The following is a 15939-nucleotide window of genomic DNA, read 5'->3' as shown; positions in this document are numbered from 1 at the left end:
TCCAATAAACCTAATTCTAAAAGTTTCTTCCATATAGTTGTTCTCTTGTGACTGTTAGTGTATATAATTCCTTGAATGACCAGAATGTTTTTTAAGTTTTAAAGACAATATATACATGTAAAGTATAAAATGAAAAATACATAAATTAATATAATATATAACAACACAATTTTATACATTTCTATAAAAAATAATGTGATACATATAATACAAACAAACACACAAAGAAATTTCAATCACATGTCCAAATCTTTATATAAATTCTATAGAACATAAAGTATTTATGAATAGAGTTGAAACATACTGATTTGGCTGGAAGTGTTTTTTTGACACCAAATTTAAAAAAAATAAATTTAGTGCTTAAATTGATACCCAACATGAGTATTTTTTAAAATGTTCATATTGATATCGCTCGTATCTGGTATCTAATATACAGTACAAATGAACCTTTCCACAGCAAAGAAAATCATGGGCTTGGAGAATAGGCTTGTGGTTGCCCAGGGGAGGGGGAGAGGGTGGGAGAGATTGGCAGCTTGTGGTTAATGGATGCAAACTATTGCTCTTGGAATGGATTTACAATGAGATCCTGCTGTGTAGCACTGAGAACTATGTCTAGATACTTACAACACAGCACAACAGTGGGAGAAAAAATTATGTATACATGTATGTGTAACTGGGTCCCCATGCTGTACAGTGGGAAAAAAAATGAAAATAAATAAATAAATAAATAAATAAATAAAATAAGACAAACACACTTTCATGCCATTCAAAAAAAAGTTCACATTGTAGTTTTTAGACATTTATGATGAAGAAATCATGTGTATACCTAAACCAAAGAAAACTCATCATGCCACCAAACAATATTACTTATCTTAGTGTAACGTAATACTCAATTTCTAATGAAAAAAATTTAATAACAGTTGCACTCGTATTTTTATGTGCAAGATCCTATGGTCTGTTGTGGGTATGCTCTGAGCCTGCTTGGGCTACTGGAGAATGGGAGAAGGGAACATTTGGGGCCCTGGGGATAAGGAAGAAATCAAGTCCTACATGTGAATAAGATAAGTACCTTATGGCATAACTGGCGAGGAGACTTCTAGACATATAATCTTAATATTTTTTGTAAGCCAGGAGAGAGATAAATGCCAAAATATAAGGAAATAGAAATTGTATACTTTTAAACTTTTTTTTTTTTTTCTTACACAATGATCATCTTGTTGCTACAAGAAATGTGAGTGTGGTGGGATAGTTTTCTTTTTCTTATATCTCTTTAATGCTATTCTTTATTCTCTTCTTTAGCTTTCCATGCAGGGCAATAATATCTTTGCAAATGTATAAAGTTTACTTCTGGAGTTCTCATCCCTGAGAACCCCTGAGTTATCCCAACTAGTATCGGTGAGGACATGAGTTCACGCCCTGAACTCACTCAGTGGGTTAAGGATCTGGCTTTGCCATGAGCTGTCATGTAGGTCACAGACACGGCTCAGATCTGGCATTGCTGTGTGTGTGGTGTGGCGTAGGCTGGCAGCTACAGCTCCTATTTGACCCCTAGCCTGGGAACTTCCATATGTCATGGGTGCAGCCCTAAAAAGCCAAAAAAAAAAAAAAAGGGTACTTCCTAACTGGGTCACTATGCCGTACAGCAGAGATTGACTCAACACTATAAATCAACTATACCCTAATAAAAAAATAAATTTAATTAATAAAAAATCTAGTTGAAGAGATTAAAAAATAAAGTGCACTTTCTAATTTTTTAACCAAAAATAGAAGATATGTGACAGAACATAAATTTGTTAAGTGTTTCATAACAAAATTCTAACAGAATATCCAGTACACCTTTGAGGGTACAGATAACACTAAATCTTTGTTTAAAATATGTGGTTAAACTCAAATCAATACTCAAGAAATAACAATAAGAAGCATATTAATATTAGTTTCTAATGTTTGTTATTGATACTAATTGAATATCAATTTACTTCAAGCTCATTGGGCGGCCAGCAATGCCAGCATATTGGAGTCTTGGATTCCAACTGAGTCGCTGGGATTATAAATCACTTGATGTAGTGAAAGAAGTGGTACAGAGAAATCGGGAAGCTGGCATACCATTTGTAAGTGAAATGAAGGGTCTGTGGGAATATCTACCAAGTTAAATATTGTCATGTAATAAATGTAGAAAATGACAGAGTTCCCGTCATGGCTCAGTGGTTAACGAATCCAACCAGGAACCATGAGGTTGTGGGTTTGATCCCTGTCCTTGCTCAGTGGGTTAAGGATCTGGCATTGCCGGGAGCTGTGGTGTAGGTCACAGACGCGGCTTGGATCCTGTGTAGGCCAGCAGCTGCAGCTCTAATTAGACCCCTGGCCTAGTAACCTCCATGCCGAGGGAGCAGCCCTAGAAAAGGCAAAAAGACAAAAAAAAAAAAAAAAAAAAAAAAGACAATTAACATATATTCCATATATGTATAAAGCTACTTTTTTAATCATAAAGTACACTTTATATCTGTATGCAATGCCCAGGCTTAACTGAAATTTAAGAACTAATTATGAGTTACACTAGAATAGAACACATGTTTAAGTGTGAACAAAATCATATTCAGTTTTTAAATAGACTTTATTTTTTAGAGTTTATATACTTTTTAATGTAATAAAATTTTAGTATATTATATAATGTACAGGCTTTTGTTTTTTACACAACAAATCTGTATTTGTATATAATATACATGACATAACATGACATAATACATATCCAGTGATAACTGAAACATATATGAATAATAATTTAATGCTTTTGTACATTAGAATTAGAAAAACTAGAGTTCCCTTCATGGCTCAGTGGTTAATGAACCTGACTAGGATACATGAGTATGTGGGTTTGATCCCTGGCCTCGCTCAGTGGGTTAAGGATCTGGCCTTGCTGTGAGCTGTGGTGTAGGTCTCAGACATGGCTCAAATCCTGCATTGCTGTGGTGTAGGCCGGCAGCTGTATCTCTGATTCAGTCCCTAGCCTGAAATCTTCCGTATGCCACAGATGTGGCCCTAAAAACAAACAAACAAACAAAAAGAATTAGGAAAACTAGTTTTATAAATAATACCACTGTGTCTTTAGTGAAATAAAGAAGATCTAAATTCATTAAATTCATTTAGCTTTTAGTCATTATATTTTTAATACAGATTTTTTGGATAGAGGGTTCTTTTTCACTCATATTGTAATATTCTCTGCTAATTTTCAGGATACACAGGTCACTGATATTGACTATATGGAAGACAAAAAAGACTTTACTTATGATCACGTTGCATTTAATGGGCTCCCTGAATTTGTTCAAGATTTGCATGACCACGGTCAGAAATATGTCATCATCTTGGTAATAACTGAATATATATTAACACATTTTTAGTATTTACATGTTTGCAAATTAATAGATTTTCTGTAGTTTCTTCTTTCTATTATTAGGACCCTGCAATTTCCATACAGAAACTTGCCAGTGGAGCAGCATATGAAACCTATGATAGGGGAACTGCACAAAATGTTTGGATAAATGAGTCAGATGGAACTACAGCAATTATTGGAGAGGTAAAGTATGATATTCATTAATTTTGTGTTGCTCAGATTTCCCATTGTGCAACAACAAAATATTTTAAGTGTCTGTGTGTGTATTTGCTTTCAAATCTGGATTTGACATTTTAATTGCATAGAGAAATTTTAGAGGAAATATCCAGTTATCTCTAAAACAATTTTTGTAAGTAGACAGATACTTTTTAATAAGTAAACAATTAAAACTAATGATCATAAAATATGATATAAATAATTTGGATTATTACAAAAGTTCTGATAATTTGATGTAAAATAAATACACATAAATTCAGTACTTATATGGAGGATATTAAGATTTATGGTTTACATCAGCACAGTAAAGTCATGAAATAGCTATAATTAAAATGATTAATTTCTGATTAAAAAAAGTGAATTTGAGAGAGGTAAGGTAACTTTCCTCATATCACAGAAGTAATGAGTGGTTTAGGAATCCACCTAGATCCCAAAGGCATAGTTTTTAACCAGGATAAATATTGTTTTGGAGACAACTTTGTAAGACATATCAAAAACCATAATGCCTAGATAACATTGACTTGATAATTCCACTTCTGTAATTTACTGAAAGGAAATAAAACAGGAGAAAATACCAATTTTTAAAAACATTGTTTATAGTATTATTTATAATAATAAAGAATATTGTGGAGTTCCCATTGTGGCCCAACTAATATCCATAAGGATGCAGGTTTGTCCTCTGGCTTGCTCAGTAGGTTAAGGATCCTGCATTGCTGCAGGCTGTGGCATAGGTTGTGGAAGCAGCTCGAATCTGGCATTGCTGTGGCTGTGGTACAGGCCGGCAGCTAGGGCTCCAATTCAATCCGTATTCTGGGAACTTCCATATGCTACAGGTGGGGCCCTAAAAAAACTAACTAACTAACTAAATAAAAATTTTAAAAAAGAATTGGAGTTCTCATTGTGATTCCGCGGTAACGAGCCTGACTAGCATCCATGAGGACATGGGTTCCATCTCTGGCCTTGATTAGTGGGTTAAGGATCTGGCATTGCCATGAGTTGTGGCATAGGTCAAGGTCACAGATGCGGCTTGGATCTGGCATTGCTGTGGCTGTGACATAGGCCTGGGAACTTCCATATGCCATGGGTTTGGTCCTAAAAAGACAAAAAAGAAAAGAATATTGTAACTGTAACTTTTTTATCACATTCATAAAAGTTAAAATTTCTAGTGAGAATTTTCTTCAAATAATTCAAACTCTACCAGCACACAAAAGCCAATATTCCTTCACATAATGCATGTTAATATTTCATATAATATATTTTGGTAAGACCTATTTTATTGAATATCGACTGATTAGAAAGCCAATATGCATAATTTGGATAATAGTATCTATCGCAATACATCTGAAAATAATGCCTAATGTCATTATTTTAAATAATAAGTAAAATAATTTGAAGAATCATAAATCATAAAGAGAGGCATACTATATGTTGTGTTTAATAGCATCAACTTAGATATGAGATTGCCTGGATTTGAATTTCTTCAGTACGACTTATTAGTGGTTTAACCTTGAAACAGTCTTTTATTCATGTTGCCTTTTATTTATGTATATATGTGAATAATCTATTCATGTATATATGTGAATAATCTATTCTTCCAGGTATGGCCAGGATTAACAGTATACCCTGATTTCACTAGTCCGAACTGCATAGAATGGTGGGCAAATGAGTGCAGCATTTTCCATCAAGTAGTGAATTATGATGGGCTTTGGATTGTAAGTAGTTATTTTAGACCTGTGATTTTGGACTATGAACATCAAATTATTATTCCATAAAATAATCATTAGTTTGCTAAAATATACCTTGTAGTGTATTGAACATAAAAATAACATTATTTTTCCAGAATGTATAAATATCATACCTTCATGTTCTTGGGTTAGAAAAAGAATAAAAACTAAAAACTAAATTGAGATTTTTTTCTTATCCAGTAATATACTGTGTAAAGTATATTTCATTTCTGTCATTAAGGTGTTATATCTTTAGGACTAATAATTTATATTGAAAAATAGTTAATAAGACTTGGGAGATTAGGCTATAGTAGCGCAACTCCTAAAACATTTACTAAAATCTGCAATAGTCAAGCAATTGGACCTGAATAAACTCTCATCCTTAAGAAACTTTCTTTCTCCTTAGTAAGTTATGAAATAGAACAAATCAAAATTGGCAATAGATTGTTTTATCTCAAGACAAACAACAATAAAATCCTATATTATTGGTAACGTTATTAAAGGAAAATGCTGTTATTTAAAATTTTCCTTGCATGAAGTTTTATATCTGTAGCTATTGATGCCTGCTGCTAGGTTTATGATTAAAATAATACTAGATGATAATCAATGATGTAGGGTCTTTTGTTACAGAAACTATAACAACATTTGAAGAGTGAAACTATTTGATGATCCCAGAATTCTGTATTTCAGAAAAAAAAAATGTCTAGTAAGCTTGAACACAGAGAACACAGAGAGAACATTAGGGATGATATTCAAAAGTATTACAGCTGCACAGAATTTTTGGAAGAGGAGCTAATGGATATCAGGGAATAGCTAATTTTTTTTGTCTGTTTATGTCACAACATCTCTATTTTCCTGAAGTTCTCATTATTACTTGCCATTCTTTAAATTATTCATGTAATAATTTATTTATTCAATCAAGGAGAAGGAGAAATACACACTTCTTGACCATTTGTAGTGTGATGTGTATTTTACATGAATTGTCTTTTTTAGCACAAAGATTTTACTTAACTAGTTATGGACATAGAATTAGTAAGTAGCAAGACAATGTTGGGGCCTCAGTTTATGCAGCAAGAAAATCCATAAACACAATACCCCACAACTCTTGACTCCAAGAGATATTTAAGTCACTGGTTCTTATGATATAGTCCAGCAGTCCTGGGGTTCCCTGAGACTCTTCCAGGGATTCAAAGAGGTCATAACTATTTTCATTAGAATACTAAAATGCTATTAGCCTTTTTTCAGTTTCATTCTCTCATGAGAGTATAGGATTTGTGGGCTAAGCAAAGAATGCTGTGACTAGCTGCTAGCAGTGCACATCATAGAAATGTGATAAATAACCAGCTAAAATTAATGAAATATGTTGAGTAAATGAATGTGTTGAAAGTATGTATAATGACAGACACAGTGAGAAGACTGATTGAACCATTTAGAAAAGACATTTGCTGTATTTCCTGTTGTGGCTCAGCAGGTTAAGAATCCAACTAGTATCCGTAAGGATGCAGATTCGATCCCTAGCCTCGTCCAGTGGGTTAAGGATCTGGCCTTGCCACAAGCTGTGGTGTAGGTCAGATATGGCATTGCTATGGCTGTGGCTTAGGCCATTTAAAAAAAAAAAAAAAACAAAAAGAAAAAACAATTGCTTATTACTTTTAATGTACGTAATTAGTTCTTTATAATTAAAACTAGGAAAATGAAATACATTTTGGTTGTATTCAAATCCCTACCTTTGTTATTTTCTGGTATATACACTTATGCAAAAGCAAATAGTATAGTTTTTCTCAGTATGATGATTTGTTCATAGCCAGAAGCAGAATCATGTAGTGAATATAGTTAAGCAGGTTTGTACGTTAGTAGCTTATATTTGTCTCTAGGAGTAAAGGAACATCATGGTTGTCCTATATAGAATATTTGCAAACAAATAGTATCTGTTTACATGATTTATAATTATAATCTGCTGTTCTTTATTTTATATCCATTCAGGACATGAACGAAGTTTCCAGCTTTGTTCATGGCTCAGAGAAAGGATGCAGTGACAACAAACTAAATTATCCTCCTTTTACTCCAGGTAAATTTATTTTAATTATCTCCTTATGATTAACTGAAAGTAATTTTCCTATTTACTTGGAAATTTTAGCATGTATTTCTCAGTCATAAACTTTGATATATTTTAGAGACCCTGAAGAAAATGTATTTTTTCATTTATTTGCCTGTCTTACTTTGGGCCAAAATATTTATGCCTAAGAAAAGGGGCATGCTTTTAAACTTTGGTATAGAATATTGATTTATCTTTACCTCTTATTAATTGCCATTATTAAATAATTAATGAAAATAAATAAAATTAGTTTGAAATCATAATTTAAGTGATAAAATTTTATCATGAGCCCTCTGCTTTGAATCTGTGAGGTTATTAGATGTATCAATGTGGATAGTTAAAACTCATGTATTCTAAAGACATGCTTTCACCATTAAGAGTGGGTAAAAATGTAAACCAAGAAAGAGATGCTCTCAGGGGGATTGATTTCTGTAAGGACATCTGAAGAAAGATGGCAATAATTATTATAACACCATACAAGCCTGCAAATTAAAGCATAATAAAAGCTGAAAAGCAGAGATTTGAATGGTTTCTAATTGTGTTACAAGTCTACATGTGTGGAATTAGATTATATTTAAATAAATTATAAAGAATTCAAGTGGATACATAATTTTATGATGTAGAATACAGAAGGTATTTATTTATTATGGTAAAGTCTATTTTTTCATGATTTGTTTATTATTGAAGCTAAGAAACAGTATTTATTACTGTAAATGCAAATCTAATGGTTAATCAATAAGAGTGGAGAGTTGAGACTGGGACTTAGCATAAGTTGTCATCTTTCATTATTTTTTTAACTAAACATGATATTACACAGCATGTCATTTAAGAACTGTAAAGTTTAAAATGGCAAAATATTTCTTAATAAAGATTTCTTATATATTTTTTCTAAGGTATTCTTGACAAACTCCTGTATGCCAAAACAGTTTGCATGGATTCTGTGCAGTACTGGGGGAAACAGTACGATGTTCATAGCCTCTATGGATACAGCATGGCTATAGCTACAGAGAAGTAAGTACAGTTTTTTTTCAGAAACCCCTTTCATATTTATTGTCTAGAAATAGATTTGGGAGTTTACATATAGTTGGATAATAAGAGTTGGAAAGCGAAGAAAAATAATATTTTCATGATAAAAAATTAGAGCATTAAAAGTATCACTTCTTTTACCAATATTCACAAATTTGGAACTTAGTTATCAAGAACTATATGGTATATGTATTTGCCTGTGATCCTTTTTAAATTCATAGATTTAAATTATCTTTCCAAATTTTGGTTCAGTTTGCTACCTTTGAATGTGTGATCTAAGCATGAACCTCACAATTGCCCCAGGAGAATAGTGTTTCTAGAACAAGTCTTTATTTTTAAAAAACAAAGGCTTCAGTTAAAATGTAGTTTTTGGAGTTCCTGTCATGGCTCAATGGTTAAGAACCAGACTAGTATCCATGAGGATGTGGGTTTGATCCCTGACCTCACTCATAGGTTAAGATCTGGTGTTGCGGTGAGCTGTGGTGTAGGTCACAGACATGGCTCAGATCTGACATTGCTTGTGGCTATGGTGTAGGACCCCTAGCCTGAGAACTTCCATATGCCATGGGTGAGGCCCTAAAAAGTAAAAAAATAATAATAATAATTAAAAATAATATATATATATATATTTTTTGTCTTTTTGGGCCGCTCCCACCGCATATGGAGGTTCCCAGGCTAGGGGTCGAATTGGAGCTGTAGCCACCGGCCTACACCAGAGCCACAGCAACGTGGGATCCGAGCCGCGTCTGCAACCTACACCACAGCTCACGGCAACGCCGAATCGTTAACCCACTGAGCAAGGGCAGGGACTGAACCCGCAACCTCATGGTTCCTAGTCGGATTTGTTAACCACTGCGCCACGACGGGAACTCCAAAAATAATAATTTTTAAATGTAGTTTTCTATGTAGTATCTCACAAAGTAATTTTCTAATAGAATATGTTACTTGTATATAAAAAAAGGAACATGATACATAACAAAAGGGACAATTACATGTTGATTGCCTACTATTTTTCAAGCATTGAATAAGAACCTATAATGCAGTAGTTAATAAAACCCAGATTCTGGGTCAGTAAATTTTAAATTATCTCATAGTTAAACAACTGTGATCAAGTTTTAATTCAAGCCCATGTTTGTCTGGTCCCAAGTCATACCAAGATATCAAAATTTTATGCATTATCTTCATAATGTTTGTTTACCTTACTTAAACTCAGTAGAGCATTATATATCATAGTTTATAAGTAAATAAATTATAGAAAGGGAAAACAACACTAGTTCATATTATAAAGATAATGGTATAGAAAAAAACACCTGAGAATACTATTATAGTTTTATTAAGGTAGTCCAGACAATTTTATATGATGAATTAAACTTTTATAGCTTTTTTCTGATTATTTTCCAATTGAGGAAAAGAATTGTCAGCAATACTCAGTACTCATAGAGCTAAAATGAACAATGCTAGTATTTGAGGATGGTGCGCTTATAGAAACAAAATAAAATACCTATCAAATACGTAAATTTTATTTCAACATTGCTTGCTTATATTTGAAAATGCAGACAATAAGATATAATTAGCATCATTGCACCACAAAATATGTATTGGCTTCTAGTTCAGATTACTACATTTTGTATTATAAAGAGATTTTAATGGATTTGAATCATACATTTCAAAAACAACTATTGAGTGGATACAAAAAGCACATGTTTAGTTTGGTAAAGAAAGTCATTTGAAGTCTAAATCATTTTTAAAAGATTTCTTTTCTCTGTGTTTGATCAGATCATATTTAAGTAAATATGAACAGCTAAACACAAAATTGATATAAAATATTGAGGAAATAGTTGCAAATGTTATAGCTTGGCTCTAGGAACTGTAATATATTCATTTGAAGTTAAGATTTTAGAATTTATGAATATCAGTATTATTTAAAATAAATGTTGATGTTATTTTTAGAGCTGTAGAAAAAGTTTTTCATAATAAAAGAAGCTTTATTCTCACCCGGTCAACTTTTGCTGGATCTGGAAGTCATGCTGCACATTGGTTAGGAGACAATACTGCTTCATGGGAACAAATGGAATGGTCTATTACAGGAATGCTGGAGTTCAGTTTGTTTGGAATACCTTTGGTAAGCAGTTTTAATGTTATTTATAAAAACTGTAATTGCACTTAATTTTGTAATATTATCATTTTAATGATTTTCACTAAAATGATTAAGGCATGTGACAGAAAGTTTCAATCTTTATTCTTACAAAATTTATGAGAAAACTAAGAATGTGAATGATGTTTATAGCATTCCAGCCATTAGATTGGAAAAATGGAAACAAAATTTAATCAAATAAAACTAATTCATGAAACAAAAACAAGATAAAGCATAGAAAAGGCTTATATAATAAATATGAAACACCAGAGAAAATGGTAGAGAAATTTTGCATTGTGGTAACAGTATCAAACAGTATCAAAAATAGATAATTTAAAATACTAGACTATCAGTTTAGGTTAAAAAATAATAAAGCTGTTTCCTCTATTTAAAAGATAAATGATAAAGACAGATAAATTTCCCAAATGTTTAAAGCAGAGAAAATGTATACTAGGCAATTCTAAACATAAGAAATCTGGTAAGTCTCTATCTCAAGCAAAAAAAGAACTATGTAATGTTAATATTCAACAATAAGAGGGCCATTACATAATAAAATAAATGTAAAATACTTAGGATATTGTAGTAATTCATTTATTCTTTTTCTCATATGGATTGAACAAAATGAAGACCAAAAACAAACCAAACAAAAAGAAAACACATGAGTCTTAAATTTGGAAACTAAAAAATTCTATTACCAAATGATTCACCAAAATAAGCTTAATGGAAATGAGGGGGAAACCTTAGAACTGAATGTTAATAATTGCACTTTATATCAGAACTGTAGGATATCAGCTAAATTGGTACTTAGAGGAAAACTTTTAGTCTTAGATATTCAGATTAAAAACAAAGAAGGATTGAATATTAATTGGTGGAGTGCATGAATTTAAGAAAACAGAAAAAGAAAAATGGAATAAACCTAAAGAAAGATATAGTTCATGAAAATAAGAAATGAATGCAGTGAGCAATGTGTCTAGAGAAAAATTAACAAAGTCAAGGTACAAAGGATACTCTGAAATTTTGAATAAAATAGACCAATACCCGGCAAGTTTTTGTTCGAAAAAAGGAAAAAAAAGCAATATCATAATATATTTCAAGATAAGCTGTTATATAGTGTAGCAACTAATTAATAAACAATATTCAAACTAAGTGTAGGACTTTTTGAGAAAAATCTTAATAACTAAATAGAGATATACAATGTTCACAGATAGGAAGTCTCAATATATTAGAAATATACATTCTTCCCAGTTATCCAAATTTAATGATGTTCCAGTTTAAACTATTAAAGGAATTTGGAGAACATAAAATATTATTCTAAACTTAGTCTGGAAAACAATACAATTTAAAGTAGAAAAGAGCACAAGGATTTGCCTTACCAAATAAAAGAGCAATGTAACACAGTGATATCTAACTGAATATTCAAATTGATTAATATGGCAAAATCAGACATGGGCTCATGCATCAATGGAATTTTGTTTAATGGTCACACTATCACTGTAGATCAATGAGGAAAGTATCAACTATTCATATGGACAATTAATCGTCCACTTAAAAAATAAAATGGCTCCATGTCTCATACTATACACAACATGTATGTTAAAAGTAAACTTTAAACATCTTAGAAAAAAATATAAGTAGGTAACATTATGATGTTAGGTTGAGAGAACTCAAAAGAACATAGAAGGTACACATAATTAAGAAACATGAATCTGGTTATGACAAATCAAAACTTCTGTTCAACAAAAGTCTATTTTAAAAAGTTAAAAATAATATGTTACCTACTACTGGGAAATTATCTTTTCAATTCATATAGCCAATAATGATTAGTATTTAATTTGAAGAACCTATTACAAATCTGTAGAAAGTAAAAAACAATAGAAAAATTAGCAAAAGATATATAAGGCAATTCTATAGAAATAGACTCAATAAGTGACCCACATGGACTCAATAAAAAATATGAAAAAATTCTCAACTTTCCTAGTAATCATATAAATGCAAGTAAAAACTTTGATGAGATATATTTAATATGTATAGATAGCTAAAATGTAAAAGTCTGAAAATATTGGAATTTGGAAAGTAAATAGAGCAATGGGAACTCTTCTGTACTGTGACCATGCTTATAAATGATTCCAACCATTTTGAGTAATAAATGTACATTTCCAGTAAGTCAGGGAAATAAGGACATGTGTGTGTGTGAGTGTATTCTACAGAAAAAAAAGTTTTTTACATATTGACAAAGAAACATATATCTATATATACATATATATATTTCATAGAAGCCTATTTTATAGTGATGGGATCCTGTGCAGTAGAGAACCATGGCCGTATCAACATAATTTAATCTCACAAAAATAATATTTTGTGAAAAAAGTGAAATGCAGTATAATACATACAACATGCCATTTATGTAGTTAATAAACATGCAAAACAACGTTATATATTTTATATATATATATATATATATATATACAATTTAGAAAAATGCTTATAAGCAGTAAATACTAAATTAAGAATAGCAATTTTTTTTCTCTTGGGTCCTTGAAGGAAGAAGAATGCAATTATATATGAACACACATCTGGCAATTTTAAAAAATATTTTAGTTCTACAGTAATATATTATAAATGGGAAAAAACAAGTCATAGGAGGCAAGTTTTGGTTTAAGAAGCAATACATTTGTTGTGGTAGTGAATTTGACTAGTATCCATGAGGCTGTGGGTTTGATCCCTGGCCTCGCTCAGTGGGTTGGAGTTTCATCATTGCTGTGAGCTGCAGTGTAGGTCACAGACATGTCTTGGACCTGGCATTGCTTTTGTTGTGGTATAGGCCGGAGTTACAGCTCAGGTGTAGCCCTAAAAAGAAAAAAAAACAAAAAACAAAAAAAACATGCAACACATTTTAATAAAACAATTTCAGTGAGTTACCTGGTGGCCTGGTGGTTAAGGACCTGGTGGGCCACTGCTGTGATGCAAGTTTAATACTGGGCCCAGGAACCTTGTCATGCCACAGCCTTGGACAAACCCTCCACCAGCCAAAAAAAAAAAAAAAAAAAAAAAAAATTCAGCTTTGTACATTTGAATTAGATGCAAGTGTGTGGCAAAAGTAGAAAACAGAAAAACCAGGCTAAGGAAGAGTATATGAAGACAGTAAAACGAAGATTGTAAGTGAATGCAAATTAATCAATTAAGGCATAAAATGTGATGCTCTGGGAAAACTTGAGAACTTTTACACTATAAATAATATATATATATATATATTATTTAGGTTGGGGCAGATATCTGTGGATTTGTGGTTGAAACCACAGAAGAACTTTGCCGAAGGTGGATGCAACTTGGGGCTTTTTATCCATTTTCCAGAAACCATAATGCCCAGGGATATGAGGTAAATGCCTCTTGTTCTGCATGTTTCAAAATAAAACATAATTTTATTTTTAGCAATGTACTTAAATTCACACCTATAGGAGATCTGATATAAAAGTTGTAGTGGGAGTTCTCATTGTGGGTGCAGTAGAAATGAATCTGACTAATATCCATGAGGACGCAGGTGCAATCCCTGGCCTTTCTCAGTTGGTTAAGGATCTGGCATTGCCATGAGCGGTGGTGTATGTCACAGACATGGATCAGATCTGGTATTGCTGTGGCTGTGGTGTAGGCTGGCAGCTGCAGCTCCAATTCAACCTCAAGCCTGGGAACTTCCATATGCTGTGGGTGTGGCCCCAAAAAGCAAAAAAAATAAAATAAAAAAATATAAATGTTTGTAGTATATTTTGTAAAGAAGAGTTAGAAGTCCTCTTCTCAAGGCCTATACATATTATATATATAAAAATATCGTCATATAAGACAATCATGACACAGTTAAAACATAAATATTTTCTTTAAGCCTGAAGAAAATATTTAAATCACGTTTTAAATCACAATATTTTAAATTAAAGCTAAAGCTTCTTGAGTCTGGATTCTTACATTTTAATACGAACTTTTCTTTCGTAAAAATATAATATTAAAGATTTTCAGAGGGTGCAGCAGAAACGAATCTGAGTAGGAATCATGAGATTGCCGGTTTGATCCTTGCTCAGATGATTAAGGAATCAGTGTTGCCATGAGCTGTGGTGTAGGTCACAGATGTGGCTCAGATCTGGCATTGCTGCGGCTGTGGTGTAGGCAGACAGCTGTAGCTCTGACTGGACTCCTAGCCTGGGAACCTCCATATGCTGGAGGTGTGGCCCTAAAAAGCAAAAAAAAAAAAAAAAAAAAAAAAATTAGATTTTTATTTTACTAAAGATACACAGGAAATTAATGACACTTGCGAAAGTATTTTGAATCCAGGGTCATTCTGTAATAAACAAAACTGGAATGACAGAAGAAAAATATTAAACACTTATAACATGGCATCTTAACTATCGGGAGGCTAATATACCAACCATTAGCATTCTGCATGCTGTAGGTTCTCATAATAGGCATATTTTTCAGAAGGAATGGGGAAATTAGGTGAAGCATTAAGTCAATTAAGTGCATGTTGGTTAAGAAATTATTCACTGTTCACACATTGGGACTTAATTCTGTTTGAGAAGAGGGATAGCCACTCAGAGCTCAGCTTGGAAGGAAGCATGCATGATACTATATAGGTAAAATGTGTAAATTGGATATTAGTCACTTCCTAATCTACCTAAATAATGCTTCAAGAAATTTGTATTCATGGAAGACCCTGATATAAATTATATTACACTTTATGTTCATTTCTGTTCTCCGAAAAGCAACGCCAAGACAGAATTAGACGTATCAGAGATTTATTGGTGAAATATATGGGGAGGGTAATAGGGTGGGAGGGTAAAGTGGAGAGAGCCTTAGATCATAATTCAGGTCTGAACCTGACAAAGATGAAGGCAAAAAAGAAGATTTAATAGGCAGAGTCATATACTACAGCCCAATTCTAAGGAAGTTCAGTCACGCCTGTGGGAAGTCCTTAAAGTTGACTGCTAGAAGTTCCTGTATCTCCCAGGAAGGGGCCTGAAGTGTAATCCCACCATGCTCATTGATTTCTTGGAAGCAGACAAAGGGATATATAGCTTTCAGGTAAATACCTATAGTAAATCCAGGGAGATGGTAGCTGGTTCTCCTAGTTAATTTTGTTACCCACTGTAGGAGATCCTGGCAGCTTTGCTCACATCTCTACACTATGGTTGATAGAGTCAGTTGATGTAGCTTGGGCTTGTCAGAGAGGCTGTCCTTCAAGGTGTAAGCCTACAGGCTGGCCAGGCAGCTCTATTCTCTGTATCCTTGGGCTGGCAGACCACCTGGGCTTATTGTTCTCATGACAGTGGCAAAACACAAGGCAGCAAGTCTCCCAGGAAGTACATTTCAAGCC

The 15939-nt window shown here is 32.7% G+C and overlaps 1 protein-coding gene across 8 annotated transcripts in view; it reads left to right on the top strand.

The window, feature by feature from the left end:
- The window catches only part of SI (sucrase-isomaltase), a 164669-nt gene that overhangs the window by 94641 nt on the left and 54089 nt on the right, over positions 1 to 15939 (top strand). For all 8 annotated transcript variants that reach the window (NM_001444932.1, NM_001444933.1, XM_084986882.1 and 5 more), the window contains 8 exon segments: positions 1983 to 2108; positions 3231 to 3362; positions 3452 to 3571; positions 5203 to 5316; positions 7312 to 7396; positions 8317 to 8434; positions 10400 to 10571; positions 13843 to 13959. In NM_001444932.1, coding sequence (NP_001431861.1) covers positions 1983 to 2108; positions 3231 to 3362; positions 3452 to 3571; positions 5203 to 5316; positions 7312 to 7396; positions 8317 to 8434; positions 10400 to 10571; positions 13843 to 13959 — 984 coding nt within the window.

This window comes from Sus scrofa, chromosome 13 (assembly GCF_054392235.1).
Source record: "Sus scrofa isolate SSC_HxYL_T2T_F1_AM1 chromosome 13, Sscrofa_HxYL_maternal_Yorkshire_Landrace_v2.0, whole genome shotgun sequence".
NCBI classification, from domain to species: domain Eukaryota; kingdom Metazoa; phylum Chordata; class Mammalia; order Artiodactyla; family Suidae; genus Sus; species Sus scrofa.
This window is presented reverse-complemented; position numbering and strand designations above follow the sequence as displayed.